At 40.3% G+C, this 15,933-nt stretch overlaps 1 protein-coding gene and 1 long non-coding RNA gene across 4 annotated transcripts in view; both read right to left on the reverse strand.

The window, feature by feature from the left end:
- The window catches only part of LOC309640621, a 487,501-nt gene that overhangs the window by 422,907 nt on the left and 48,661 nt on the right, over positions 1–15,933 (reverse strand). The window lies entirely within an intron of this gene.
- The window catches only part of TXNRD1 (thioredoxin reductase 1), a 61,203-nt gene that overhangs the window by 29,060 nt on the left and 16,210 nt on the right, over positions 1–15,933 (reverse strand). For all 3 annotated transcript variants that reach the window (XM_082419467.1, XM_082419466.1, XM_082419465.1), the window contains 6 exons: positions 10,569–10,691; positions 9,030–9,102; positions 7,352–7,471; positions 3,800–3,942; positions 3,271–3,386; positions 1,445–1,670 (listed from right to left, as the gene is read on the reverse strand). In XM_082419467.1, the coding sequence (XP_082275593.1) occupies positions 1,445–1,670; positions 3,271–3,386; positions 3,800–3,942; positions 7,352–7,471; positions 9,030–9,102; positions 10,569–10,655 (765 nt within the window). In that variant the 5' untranslated portion in view covers positions 10,656–10,691. The remainder of the gene's footprint in view (positions 1–1,444; positions 1,671–3,270; positions 3,387–3,799; positions 3,943–7,351; positions 7,472–9,029; positions 9,103–10,568; positions 10,692–15,933) is intronic.

Genomic DNA, 15,933 nt, shown 5'->3' on the forward strand with positions numbered 1-15,933 from the left:
CCTTTGAACATACTGGAAATGTCTTTCCGTTTAAATTAAAATATTCTAATTTTTGGAGAAGAGTTGAATTGGTCCATGGCTTAGATTTGCTTAAAAATATTAAAGGCTTCATCCCTCCCTCAAATTCCTTTCTGCCTCACTCACTTCTGTGTTCCAGTCAGGCCTTTCCTGTAACTAGCACATTTTCTGCCTTTAGAACAATTTCATTCCCCATGGCCTTTTTGCACATGCTATATATTCTTGCCTAAAATGCATTCTCTCTCCCTCCTCTCCACAGAAGGCTTCGTCCACTGGGTCACTTTATAAGACAGCCAGCATTCACCACCTGCCTACGGGGATCAGGGACATCCTGGTAACCCCAGCAAGATATTATGTACACAGACACAAGCTTATTTCACTAGGGATAGTCCACCACATTCTCAAAGGGCCTACAATGCCCAAAATGTTAAGATATTATAAAGGAAGATGCCACTTTTCTATCAGTATAGCATATACATACAGCTGTCGTTTTCTAATCATCGTCGTAATGCTACCGCAACCTTCATGAGAACTCTAAGATAGGTGCTATCAATTATCATCATTTTACAGAAGAAACTGAGGCCCAGAGAAGTTAAGTAATTCTCCCAGAGTCATAATAGCAAGAGACTGGGAGAACAGCATTTAAACCCAAGTCATTCTGATCTCCACGCTCATCAAGAGATAATCAGCATCAAGAGATTCATGGTCCCACAAAAAACCTAAGTTATTAACCCATTAAGCAATTTTTTAAATGACAGCTAAAATCCCTTAATTTTAACAAAACAGTCCCATCCTTACTTGCCCTAAAGGAAACTGTTACTTTGAGATATGCAAAGTGATCGATTTTGCCACTCTTATGTATCAAAACATTTGTGGTAATGTTAACGAGTCTCAAATATAACTTGGCATATTATTCAGCATTTTCAAAAGAAGATTAAATGAGCAAAAAAGGCCAGCCCACATAACAAAATTAGATAATCATTTCCAGGGAGGCCAGAATAATATAGTGCATCTGTGGACTATACTGTATACAAAGTAGAAATGCCTTTTGAAAGAGAAAAAAAAAAAAAAAAATCAGTCATCTTAAACTCTTATTTAAATAACTGGTATGTAGAAAGAAACAAGTATAATAGACCAAAGATAATAAAATAATGGAATGCATAAAGGAAAGCATTAAACAGAAGAGAACTAATAAAGGTGGTAAAGTTGAGAAGGGAAGGAAATTATTAATCTGCAAACAAGAACAAAGCTATTTAGGTGGTAGGAAGGTACCAGTTTATACACCTAAATCACACAAGTTGAGGAATTACAGCATTCCCAATGGTTTATAATGCTGAAAGGAGGCTTCTATCACTCACCCCAACTCTCTTCTCTTGCCTTTTAACATGAGTATAGAATCAACAAACATATAGGCAACCCCACTTACTTTTATTGGTACAAACTGTCTTATAAACTTGATACCATGTTCTTCCATATGTTCACCAATTTTGTTGGCCATGTCCTGGTCAAATCCTCTTAGGAGAATGGACCGTACCATAACAGTGACATCTAAACCAATGCCAGCAAGAAATCCAGCACATTCCAAAGCAACGTAGGATGCTCCAACCACCAGGGTCTTACCCGGGCAATAGGGTAAAGAGAACAGATCATCACTGAAAAAAAAAATTTTTTTTTAAAAGGAAGAAAAGAAAGAAGAGAAAAATGTTCATATGTGAATAATGACCATATCAAAGTAGACCTTTTTACTTTCCTAAGAACAAGACACTTTTAAGATTAAAAACATTCAATTAGCTACACACATAATATTTGAGAAGTTTTTATAAGGTCTTAGACACTCTCCTGTCTTGCCGCTCAGCTGCTCTGGGAGCAGCTCGAGCTACCGTGGCTGAGCACAGTAAACCATACAACTCTGACATTAGCCCAACTCCCAGTCAAACAAATTTATTCTGTACTATCCAGAATAATTCTCCACTTACATGTTTACAACCATACATTTGCAAACCCAAACTCCCACCCTCCTCCCACCACTCAGCTCTCCCTGAGGTGCAAACCCGGTGTTACTTCCCCTCACCTACAACACCAATTATCAAGGTGGGGGAGAGAGGGACTTCCCTGCTGGTCCAGCGGTTAAGACTCCGCGCTCCCAATGCAGGGGGCCCAGGTTCGATCCCTGGTCACGGAACTAGCTCCCGCATGCCGCATCTAAAAGATCCCACGTGCAGCAACTAAGACCCAGCACAGCCAAATAAATAAAAAAGTATTAAAAAAAAAAAAAAGAGTGGGGAGAGGGCTGGGGAAAAACTTTCAAAATATGGGTTTTATAATATAAAAACCAACTATAAAAAGTAAAACCTGACAGAATCTTCTAGCAGAGTGAGGAAGATACAAGACATAAGAGATCATAAAAGCATTGTTGGGAGATGAGTTTTTTAAAATATGAGAAGGGAGCCCATCCAAGACAGCAATGACAAGAGTTGTCAGCTGAGCTGCCCGCGATGAGGCTCAAAGGATAAACTCCTATTACAAAAAAAAGAAAAAGAAAAAAAAAGCCTGAAAACAAATAATTTATAACACCATCAGAAAACCAGAAACTCCTGGGCAAAAAGCATCCAAGAAGACATACTTATCAACAATGTCTTAATGACTTCATAATTCAAAACTCCTGAACAATAATGTCACCAGTATTATCACTTGATGGACAAAAATAAACCACACAGCAAAACCTTCTTGCTTGACTCGCTGATTTCAGAAGGTCCCTCTACACTGACAATGCAACCATACAAATGGCAAACAGTAAGGAAAAACTAGGATTTGAGAAACCTAAATGGCCTGCTATCCTCTAATTTTTTTAGTATCTACATAAAGGTAATATGTGATTCTAGTTTTGAAAAAACAAAAACAAACGTATCTATCAATTATTTTATAAAATGTGAATATCCATATGGTTTTATATAGTATACACGTATAACATATACTCACACAAATATAAATTTCAAATATAAATACTGTAAGCATGTATCTATATGTTAGCAGCGATATTAACTCTTGGTGATAAGATGACCAATGTTTATAGTTCTGAATTTTTTTAATGTTCTCCGGTTTAAAATAGTTTTTCCTTTCTCTTTTTCCTAATTCCCTGTCCCTCTGGACAAAAACGTGGTGGAAAAACTAAGTTTCAGGAAAAGGATTAAATGGGTTTGAAGAAAAAAGAAAAAGCATAAATCCCCTTTTCTCCCTGCAATTTGTCCTTACCTGCTGATGCAGTATTCTTTGTCACCAGGGATACCCAAATAACGTGGCCTTTCACCAGTGGCAATGAGAAATCTCTCTGCAGAATAAATCTTCTCTTTGCCTTTGTTGTTTGTTGCCTACGAAGGAACCAATATGTCAATTTTTAATATATTATTATCCTTTAGAATTGTAAACGTTATAATTAAAAAGGCTGTTTTATCACATTGCCCAATTTGATCCTCATAAAAATTTGCTAATGCAGTAAGAAAGAGATACTAAGACTCTGAGTAGTTAAGGGATCGCTCAAAGTCCCAATGCTAGGGAGTGACAGAGCCAAGACTCAAATCCAGCTAATGTGTCCCCAGATCCAGATTACCCTTTACTACACCACAAGAGAAAGTCCCTAAGAAGTGACTGCAAGATCACCAAACTGGACGGTCTGGGTCACAGTGGCTATCACTTTTATTAGGATAATCACCTTCTCTTTTCCTCCCCCAACAAAAGCTTAAAAACACACCAAAAACAGCTACTTACGCTGTCACATGGTTACCTTAATCCTATGAGGCCCAACAAACTGCCCGTACGCGTTCTCGTAGGTGACCTTTTTCTCCCGCAGAGCCACACGGTAGCCCCAGTTCAGAGAGCCAATGTGATTCTGGATAGCTTCTGTCATTCTCTCCCAGTCATGTTTCACTGCACGGGAAGGTAAGACAAAATGTTTAGCTTTTCTGCTGCCACCTGGTAAATATCATTTCCCGGTAACTATTTAGTCTAAAAGGGCAAGTCCTTCATTTCAAGCACATAAACAACCTTTTCAACTTCAAATATTCTTCCCTTTTAGAAAACTACCATACAATTAAATAGTGCAGAATTCCTGGCAGTTCTTAAGACTAAAATAACCATACCCAAAGTTTTTTCTTCTTTATCTAGAAACGAATGGGAATTGTACCTTGGATTGCGAACACTGACTGCTGGGGTAACAAGGTACTTAGGTAAAGGCCTAAGATTGTGAATGTGTAACAATCTCTAAGAGATTCTCATGTGTCTCGGCACACGCCTATACTTATCTCTTAAAGATTCTAAGTACCCATTATATGTACTTTCCTACATTTCTAACCAAACTAAGTATTCTGTTCCACCTACTTCATTTTTCGTAAGAGTTGACAGTTTAAAGCTAACATCCACTACTTCTACATACCAATTTGAGTACTAGACCTTATATGAATGAATAACATTTTCATGACTCTGAGTTATAGCTCTCCAGAACTGTTACTGATTGAGATTTAAGGGCCAGTGGCATTCACTATGAAGACACTATATGGAAATTATTACCGCACAAGTCAAAATTTGCTTGGAACGACCTTACTTTTCCCAACAAATACTAGACTTTTTCAGATTAGTATTCTTGTTACATGTCCTTCTCTTTAAGAGGGAAATAAACTGTTCAAATATACAACTTCCTGTAAGATCCACAAATGTTTTCTACAACCCATTAAACAAAGAGCCAAGAAAAGTGCTTGGCGGAGTCTGCTCCAATTTACTGACGCTCTGAATATGGAAGAGTTATAAGAAGCAAGTCCAGGAGGAAGGGACAGAAACTAACATTCACTGAGTGGCAGGTTATTTTAATCACACTGTTGAATTTAATCCTCACCACACAGTAGTACATAGCAGAGTCAGCACTAGTGCCCAAGTCTGTGTACGCTAACAACCTACACTTTAATGGGGCAAAGGAAGGATCTTAACCCTAGGTGCCCTGGGGAAAGAAGTCTCACTGAGAATACTGGTAAAAAGAGTATGTGTGGAATGATGGGGCTGGGAGGGATCACAGATCTTATGAGAGTGGTTAGAAAATAAAATGAGTGGTTCTTAGGTTTTCCTCCCAAAGACCCAGAGGAGTATGGCCTACAGACCACATATAGAACTTGCCCCTTTTGTGGGGACCATGGTGAGGAGAGGTAAACACAGAGCCATGTCAAAAGCTCTGAAAGTACCTGCCCCTGCAACAGCTCCTAAAACTCTGGTCCTACAAAGGAGTTGCCACTGAAGCCACGAGGGTTTAAGGAACACCACTTGTGCACACTCCATCTGCTGTGAAATCAGAAAGGCTTCAGTCTAAACCTTAGTACTGCCAATTTCTCAGCCATGACATGGGCGTACTACTCCACCCCCTAGAGCTTCAGTCTCCTTGTCTGCCAAATGGAACAATGGGATCTCCCTCCAGGGACAGCAGGCTTACATATGTACTGGAATAAGATGGAATGGAGAATAAAGAGGAATGGAGAATAAAGAGGAAAATGAGTGATTAAATGAGTGATTAAAATGACTTTAATCACAACTCCTGTCCTGCAGGACCTCGATGAATCCATAAGGCTGGCAGGAGGCTGAGGTGGGTAGTGGGGAAAGATGGTATAGCTTCCTTTCTGCTACAGCTATGGTCTTTATCTCCTCTCCCCATTTTCTTCCCGCTACTACCCCAACAATCACAAAACATCTGTTCCAACTTGCCCTCAGCACAACTGTGCAGCTCCCTAAGCTGGTCCACGGTCCTCCTCCTACCCTTGTCCCAAACCACCCAGGGTGTTCAGCCCACAGCAAATGTCCTCGCTTATGTTCCCCACATGCTCCCTGCTCTAGAGACGCCAGGGTATTTACTATTCTTCAAATATGTACCTCGTTCCTTCACTGTCTAAATGAACTGACCTTCCCCTCCTCTGCTGGCTGTCAAGGACACAACATCTAAAAAATCAGCTCCAGTCACCCCTTAAATCATTTACCGATCCCACCTCCGGGCTCCCAGGGTACTTAGTTGGTACATCAATGATAACAAAACCTGTGTACCTACAGATTTGTGTTATTTATCTCTGTATTTCCCCAGCACAGACTCAAGTACAAAGCGTGAGCACTCGATAGTAATATTATATAACTTCACTAGTAGGATTTCTAAAAAGTCTACTAAAAAATCTAATACATTAACGGAAGGGAGATTCTGTTGTTAACTGGGTAGTACATTGATAGTAGGCTCCCAGGAAGGGAAAGAATGGATTAACGGCAGACTCAGTTGGGCATTCAGAAATGGGAGTGAATAACTTGGGAGGTGGGGGGGTAGAGGTGAAAAACAGAGGTGGACCATCAGCAGATGACGTGTTAAATTCATGTTCCATAGGTCAAGAGTCAGCTCAACTGCCTTATTTGTTGGGCAAGGGAAAAGGACATGGAGCATGGCACCTTAGAACCAAATAACAAAACTCTCAGTACCAGCCTCGGGCCTCCAAAGGTCACAGAGAGAAAGCAGCCTTCTAAGGGTCGGAGGAAAGAGATATGACCCCAGCATAAGAAAACTTCAAGTAAAAGCATCAACAAAGGAAGCATGACTAGTTTTGAATAAGAGCAAAAATTTTCAAAGCATGTGTTTATACCTTTTACATATGGGTATCTAATAACCGTTAATTAAAACTCAGAAAAAGCCACAATACAATTTACCCTAGCCGCTGGTTAGAAGATTTTCCCTCGAATGTCCCTCAGAACTAAAATCAGATTAAGGGTTGGAATCTCACTCTTCAAGGACATAGTGACCTACGTAATTAATTAGCCAGGAAGCTGTGCCAGACCTCTTTTTATTCTTCTACAGATAATGTCATCTATACCTTCTAAAGTCAACAGATTCCTCTTCAACTTTTCTAGGGTTTCTATGGTAGTTTAAATATTTTTAATCCAACAGAACCCCCTTCTCAACAAACAATCCCCCCAAATATCAGCTCATGGAACAGACTTTTTTGGTGAGAGAGAAATGTAATAGCTTCAAAGGAAAGCAAATGTAGTTTGCACTTCCTTAGGAAACTCTATATAATTATGAGAATTTATCTGAAAGAATTCTGGTTTTCTATTATAAAAAGGTACTCCAAGTGCAATATCTGTTCTTACCATACATAATAATAGCTACAGAGCTAACACGACACAGGATAACCGCAGTGATTTTATCCATTAAAAAAACAAACAACAGAAACAACTTCCGGGTTACTTGCTAGATGGATGGCGCATTGCAAGATCCCAGCTTGAACCCCTCAGAAGCACAAACGGAAGAGCAGCTTCCCCCACATACCTGTCTCCTCGACGTTCCACCCATAGTTTCGAGAGTCTCGGAGAGCTTGTCCTAACAAAGCTGCTTGGTGCATCAGTTTTTTAGGTATGCAACCCACATTCACACATGTTCCTCCGAGACCTGCAACAGCATTGAGAAATCAGTTTATAGCCTGTATTACAATCCTCCAAAGAAAAAGGGCAACGATTATTACTAACATCACAGAGGAGGAGATTTCCCTTCTATCCCTCTTGAGTTCTTGTGGTTGGACTAATAATAAATTTGATATAACAGATCCCCAGGAGAAAAAGAAAGAAATTTTAATTTGTGCACATGAAGGTTTCATAGAAATGGGACCTAAGAAGTAGCCAAAGCAGGCAGCTTTTATACTTTTTAGAGAAAGAAACAATACATTTGTGAGAAACTGACAGGACAAAGAAACTTAAGTTTTGGGTGCCCAATTATTTAAGAATCTAAAGAGTTCAGGCCTGGGATGAATTAAAGAGGTGACAGGTTTGTGTACAATAGGCTCCTCAGCCCCAAATTCCCTATCTTTTGTGATAAGGCTGTCTCTCTACCTCCAGATGCAGGAAGTGCACCCTTCATGTGACTTATTTCCTGCTTTCAGAGACAAAAAGGAGAGCCAGAGTGTCCCTCTTGCACTGGCCACTTCTTAAGTAACTTTAATTCAAAATAATCAATATGCCACTGTGCGTATTTTGGGGTGGCCTGCCCCAAGCACCAGTGCTATTCTACTAAACATCATAATTTACTTGCTTAATGTAGCCAATACTGTTTATATGAGTTTATTCCTAAGTCTCGTGACATTTCTAAGTTCAGAGAGCCTTACAGACCAAAGACAGCAACACTGCCCTAAAATGAAAATGAGCAGATTTCCACAACTTCCACATACTTCAAAGATTCAAAATTAATTGACTGCTGATAAAAATGCCAGAAACTGAAGCCTTACTTTGTGCACAACCTTACACTTGCCACCAGCCCTAGGAGTAGAACTGATCAAGGGGTTGTTGAGCTGGGCGTGGCTGGACTGCAGTGGGCCTGGGACCACACAGAAAGTTTGGTGTATACGAGCATCTCTTTACGGAGGCGGTCTACAGCCTTCGCTGATTCTCACCAAAGGATTCATGACACCACCCCCCCACCCCCCCCAAAAAAAAGATTTAGTGTCCCTGAGTTTAAAGAACATGGTGATAACTTGTCTCCGTTAGGCAGGTGGGGAGGCAGCCAAAATGGCATAAGACTGCAAGATGGCAGTGGACTCCACAGCGAGGAAATCGAAGCCCTCTCAGGAGAATGCTAGCTGAGTGTCACTACGGAGTGTGAGCTCCACAGGCCAGAGGGACTACACCCAGCACCAGAACAGTGCCCGACACAGAAGTGACACCTTCACAAATATTTGATGAATTAGAAATTATGACACTGTTTTATCCAGACTTCCTGCTTCTTCTTGCCTCCTTCTAATTTGAAGCAGCTGAGTCATCTTGATAAAACTTACCTATTTCAACATTTAACTGGACTCCATTTTAACTTAGCACAAGTGAAAGAAGTACATGTTTTGGGTTATTTTTTTTTCTTATTTAATTTTTAATTTTAAAATTGGACTTTAGGGGCCATTTAAACCATGCCAGGGAAAAACCTGCTCCTACAAAGTCACTTCTAAGGTATTTTAAAAGCCTACCCCATGTTGTTCCAAGAGGGGTTGGAGTGACAAAATCCAGGACCATCACCTTCTTGTTATATTTGGCTGCCTCCTGGAAAATAAAATTATTAAAATGAGTTGGAATGGCTAACATGATGGACTGGAAATGGGCTGTTGAAAACCCATGCTATTTTTACTAAGCTATAATGCCTAAAGCATAACCAATCATTAATACCTGAGAATTTCATATACCAAAACGATTAGTGCAACTCCAAGGTAAAAGTTAAGCAATACTTAGTCATAAGGTAGCTTCAAAGAATATGCAGATTACAATTGCAGAACTGTCAGTCAGCTGGAATCTCTAGAATCCTCTTATGTAATTCCAGCCAAACGATAACAAATTAAGCAATAATCTGAAAAATATGTGGCCATTTCTAAGCAAGTGGTAAACAGGCAGTAAAACAGATATACTGATAGTCTACAATCCTTGATTCAACCTGTGTCCAGTAAGACAATATTTTTATAAGTACTTCGAAGTTTTATCTACTTCAGTTTCTAAACAGAATACTGGAAAAGTTTTTCTTCTGAAATTGTCAGATTTCCTAAAATGTTCATGTGAAGAGCCAGTGGAGAAGTTGATGATCTCTATAAGGTTTCCGAATCTATTTTAGGGGAGTGACGACAACCATCGCAAGTTCATTTTGCAGAGTATGCTTTATCTTTCTCAGAGAATAAGCTTTGTGTATTTGCAACTAGACCTCCAAAGGTTATTTGAAAGGACTGAGTCTATGTGTCCTTCAAAGCCACCACCACTAGAATAAAAAAAATCTGAGATTACTCCTGAATCATTTACAGCAAAGCAATGCTTGCTGCCAGACATTGGCCTGCTCCCAATTTGGACAGCTTCATTTGAATCTACCTTTACTGATTCACAAGCTACACCTTAGAGGAGGACAACTACCTCATCTTTTAAAACAAGGTGATGGGGAACAATGACAGGCACAAGGGCCCCTCACACATGGAAAATGTATCTCAATTCAGGACCAGGAGCCATACTCCTAATCTCCTGTATTTATACGTCCTGTACTCCATCACCTCCAGGCCACAGAGTGAGTGGATACACTCTTACCTCATTTCATACACAGGGGAGGCAAAAACTTTTAGTGATTAAGCTTAAGAAATCCAACTGCTCTCCATCTTTCTATTGGGGAGGAGGTTCTGTGATTAGGGAAATCATCAAAGTGAAAACAACAAATAATTATCGTATTTATAAAGAATAAAAATATATTTATTTCTTTTCAAGCCATTTGCATACAAACCCCTTATTATCTTTAAAAAAAAAAAAAAAAAATCAACCAAACTTAAAATGAATGAAAATATGTCCCAAAATACTGGCCCCAGTATTTTTATACAAAGAATATAGAGCTGAACCTGGAAAAATGTCCTTAACGTTCCCTGCCCAAGTTAACGTATGAAATGTCACAAGAGTAGCTCAAACAAATTCCACAGGGAACCTGGAGAATGCTGTCGGGGGCGTGACTGTTCTATCCACATCCCAGAACACACAAGAAGCCTTGCCTTAGCGGCTGCCAGTCCTCCCGAGCCCCCTCCCACGATGATGAGGTCATAGTCATAGGACTCGGGGAGATCCTCGGAGCCATTCATTTTCAGTAGAGTTTGAAGTCCGCCCTCCTGATAAGCCTAAAGAAGAAAAACAATGGAAGTAAAAATAACTTAACTTAAAAGCAGCAATGTCTGAAAAGGTTTGCGAAAAACCTTTCTTCAAAGAAAAGCAAAGGAAAAATACTGATTTACATCATAGCATGCAACTGGAAATGTTCAACCTTCCTTCAAGTGGTCATCAGTTACCTGCTTTCTGTTAGGACTGTCCTAAAGCATCTCCACATCACAGATAGCTACTCTGAAGTGTCCTCATAGTACACAAAACTAAGGCCCTGATGGTCCGACAAAATCAACTTAGACTTAAATTAAGTTTGATCAGCTCTTTTTTCCTAGAATTTTTAAACTAGGCTTTAAATTAGGTTTTAAGAACATCTGTACTATATGTTTTTAATAGACCCAATACAATTTGGCAATCATTTTCACTTTCTAGTCAAAGGTAGAATAATGAGTAGACTAAGGTCATAGATTAAGATAGGGACCTGGTAAATAGCAACTGAAACAGGTTAGCCAAATATTTTAAAGTTTTTCTACATTGTTTAGGTAAAGCGTAAAATCTAGAAATTCAGAACAAAATCACTAATTGACACTGACCTGAACAAAAAGTTAAAAGTCCCTGCTTTCATAAGACATTTTAAATAAATGGGGAAAAAAGGTTTAATAAACAAGTGACCCTTAAAGCTCATTTCTTTAATCTGCTTATGTACGAAGCCTCGTATATTTAGTAGTTTCCATGTACTTGGCATTTATAATATAAACATTAGACTTTTAATTTTAAAATATCCTTTGATTCCACTAGTTTTAAAACACATTAGTTACATTTCGTATTAGCATGGAACACTGTTTCGGTGAATATTTTAAATTATCTCTTATTTAAAAAATCTGCTAACATGAGAGAATGACTGGAAAAGTTGTTAACAAGCACACACAAAAAAAATTTTTTTTTAAGTCAAGTTTTAACCTTGGTAATCAAAAAAGCCCCCAAATTTACCAGCCCAGACTGCACATTTTTCTCCTGCCTACCATCAGATGTGGGGGACAAAAGGAAGAGCTTAGGATCAGTAGAACTGGATGCTTGGGATGTAGAAGGGGGTGCAGTATGGAAAGGCGGAGGAGGCGCGGCACCGCGGCTGCCCCCAGGCAGCACGGCAGGTACACACCATGGCTCAGGGATTGAAGGGAGAGCACCTGGAAACCAGCAGCAGCAGGGGCAAGACTGCATCACCCTGACCGTCTGTACAAAAGGTCTAACCTGAGAGGCTGGTAAACAGAGCCAGTATTCATCAACTGGCATTATGGCCGAGGCTCCTCCTCCAGTGCAAGGCACTGTGGGGAGAAAGACAATTTGGTAATGACAGCCCTTCAGAGCAAAGGAGCCATGTAAGCCTCAGGTCACAAGCGTTCCTCTCTCTAGCTGATCTCAGAGCAGAAGGGCTGACTTGCTGTTTGAAAAGAATTAACAAATAGATGCAGCTAGATGTTCTTCTGGAAAAATAACCATTTTTAATCTCAGCCTCATTTTATCTGCATGTACTTTAACACAGATGGTGCCAAAACACAATCACTGGCTGCCTAAATAAAAACCACTCGTTCTTATAACCACCTCCCCCAACACATCTACTGAAACAAAAGAAGGAAAATGCACTGTCATGCTGGAAAGCTACATACTCCCTCTACCAATGTTTATAAAAATCTGTTCTGTACTGAAATTTTGTATCAGACCTGGGTTCTTGTGGTTCAAGTTTAAGTCAAATTATATCAACTGGGCACACAGATTTTACAAAGAAAGCTCTGAGTGAGCCTGAACATTTTTAGTTCTGTAAAGTAAAATCAGCAAGACAGGCAACTGAGGCATTCAGCTGACCCCAGAACTAAACATGATGTTTTAAAATTTTAATCCCACTTAAAACTGAAGTTGCTGTCATTCAACTGCAAGGAAGTGGTTGCCCACCTGAGATAAAAGTAAGATAGACAATATAAGACAGCTCTCTCCTCCACAGTGTAAGGAAGGTGCACACAGATGGGGTAAGGAGACACAAGAGAAAAATGCCCCCCATTCTCCAATTACGACTGCTAGAAATATTGGTTACTACTGACCAGAGAAGCTGATAAAGAACAGGAGTTCTCAAACTTTTAGTCTCAGGATCCCTTTAGAACCTTAAATTATTTAGAGCTTTGGTTAATGTGGGGCTTAGTATATTGGTAACTAAAACTAAGAAAAAAAATTTAATATCTTAAATATTAAAATATTTTAAGTTCTTAAAATATCTTTAAATTTTAAATATCAAACATCATTGTCAAACATAAACAATTGATTAAAACATTTTTAATTAGTGAGAAGAGTGGCATTATTTTATATCTCTGTAATTCTCTATGATAACTATCTTGATAAAAGACAGTTCATGTCTTTTCCGTGTTCAGTCTGTTGCACCACTCTGCCTGCCACGTAGCCTCTGGAAAACTCCATGGTAGACGTGCAAGAGAATGAGTGAAAAAGGCAAAGAGTATCTTAGTATTAAGATAATTCGGACCTCAAGGACTTCCTGAAGGGGGTGGGCAGAATGAAGACCACATTTTGAGAACCAAGGACAGCAGTGTAAACATACACCCCCCCTCCCCCCCTAATCTGTTTGTGAGGTTTACAGATTGTATATTCTTCCATCTGCCTCTCAACGCCTTTCCTCCACCCCACCCCCAGCAAAAACAGTGCTCCAGACTCCCCCAGAAAGGCACAATGCGGAAAGCAATTCAGATTTCTTTAAAATTTGAGTAAGTCATCTTTATTTTTCCCCCAAACATGACCCCTATCCTTTGGGCACAGGTTTTTGTTTTTTTAACTATTACACATGAGCTCTGGTGTGGAAGTGACCTAGGTGAAAATACTTGCTCTCACTCTCAAGGCTAGGTGACTTGGGCTAATCACCTAATCCTTGGGAGTCTGCTTTTTCCTTTTGTAAAATCAACATTCCCCCCAACCCCACCCCCGCCCCCAACTGCTGAGTGTGAGATAAAGCATATTGGCACCGTGGTTGGTAGGAAAAATCCCTTCAGTCACTAATTCTCCCTTTCCTACAAAAGGGAACCTGCCTGCCCAAGGGGCTAAGTCAAAAAGCTCTGGCATGTTTTACAGATGTCGTCCCCTGCACTTACCTGCACCGCCTCTCACCTGAAATGCCCTCTTCCCATCAAATTCTGATCCAGTATATCAACTGCACGATGTTTTATTATTTTTATTCAATGTACACAAACATGTCACCCTTTCTAAAGCATTCCTTTAGGCTCTTTTACCAACATCCTAAGACACCAACGTAAGGCCCGTTTGTTCCATTGTTTCCCTAAGGTTCCCAAACAACATTCTCCTGTTTCTTGCAACTGCATTAACACAGATTCTCAGAGCACTTAGTGAAGACTGTTCCTCCCCTTCCTGTCCTTCAAGATTTAGCTGGAAGCCTTTACTTGACTGTGCCCAGCAGGCTGGATCCTCCTCTGATGCCCCTGCTGGCATCTTCACACAATCCCATCAACTCTACAAGGACGAGCATCTTGTCTCATTTCTGCATCACCAGTGCCAACTCCACATGCATGTGATGTTCAAAAATATTCTTAGAATAAAACACCTGGGTGCTAGTTCCTACTCTGTTACGTACACTGAGAGGCTGGGCTTCAGTTCAGCTTTCTCATCCCTGAGAATAAAACTGTGGGAAAACACTGAAAAAGTACCAGGGGTGTAGCATAATAGGTTAGGAGCTTGGATTTAGTCCAAATCTGAACCTGACTTTGTCACTTATGTGATCCTGGGCAAACTGCTTAAATTCTCCTGCCTGGGTTCCTTGTCTGCAGTGATTATATAAACGATACGAGCTGCTGACTGCTTGTTTCCTTTGAAATCTGACTGCTGTTGCCAGCACGCTGCAGCATCCACTAGGCGATATACCTCAAGCCTCTGCTTTGGAGGATTATGGGCCACGAAAGAAATAAAACTAAATGATGGTTTAAATGCTACAGGCTTTCTATAAGAGCCTGGGCCCCAGGTCTATAACAGGAACTGGCAAACTACAGCCTGAGGGGCAAACCCAGCAGGCCTGTAGTTTGTTTTTGTTTTTGTTTTTTCACAGCCCCTGAGCTAACAATGGTTCTTCTTAACATTTTTAAATGATAAAGGAAAAAAAAAATCAAGAGCAATACTTATATGAAACCCGAATTTCAGTATCCATAAATAAAATTTTATTGGAAAACAGCCACGTCCACTTGTTTCAATATTGTCTAGAGCTGCTGTTCTTGCAACAAGAGCACAGTTGACTAGTTTCAACAGAGGCCATATGGCTCACAAAGCTTAAAATATTTACTACCTGGCTTTTTGCAGAAAAAACATTGCCAACTCCTGGCCTAGGGAAAATTTCAATCAATGCTGACAGGTGGTGCTGGGTGAAAACTATCAAACAGTAATACTGAGGTGAGTACAAATCAGAGAATTGTCTTTGTGCCCAGTGAAGTAGAGATGCTCGCTACACTACCTTCCTCCTAGCAGAACCAGGGAAGCTGATTCTCCATGACCAATTAACCGTCTAGACCTGCCAGCTATCATGTGCCTAAAATGTCTAGAGCCACAGTCATATTTAACATTCACTCTGTACCAAGTATTCTGGCAAATGGCTTAGAACAAACAGACTCCATTTCAATGCCTCCTCCCAGGGCCCACCCCGACCCAGCCTCTCAGCCACTCTCCAAGCAGTTTTTCTCCAGAGCAGTCATCACTGACAGAATTACCGTGGTCTCCCACTCTGTGACAGGCTCAACAATGGTCCCCTAACACTGAAGTCCAAACCCCAGATCCTGTGAATACATTACCTGTAAAAGAGTTTCTGGAGATGTGATTTAAGAATCCGGGGATGGGGAGATTTTCCAGGATTATCCCACGGGGCCCAACTTATTCACAAGTATCCTTATAAGAGGGAGGCAGAGGGAGACTTCATTGCAGTAATCAATGCAAAGACAGAGAGGCTGCACTGGCAGCTTTGAAAACGGAGGAACAGTGAGTGCATCAAGGAACACAGGTGGCCTCCAAAAAGGCAAAACAGATTTCTCTCCTCAGAGCCTCCACAGGAACTGGCCGTGCTGACACCTTGAGAAACCGATTTCAGACTTCCAACCTCCAGAACCGTAAGAAAATTAATTTGTGTTGTTTTTGAGCCACTAAATGGTAGTTCGTTACAACAGCAACAGGAAACTAATACAGCCATTAGAATATAAACTCCATGAGAGA

This window comes from Balaenoptera physalus (genome assembly GCF_965194825.1).
Source record: "Balaenoptera physalus genome assembly, chromosome: 13".
NCBI classification, from domain to species: domain Eukaryota; kingdom Metazoa; phylum Chordata; class Mammalia; order Artiodactyla; family Balaenopteridae; genus Balaenoptera; species Balaenoptera physalus.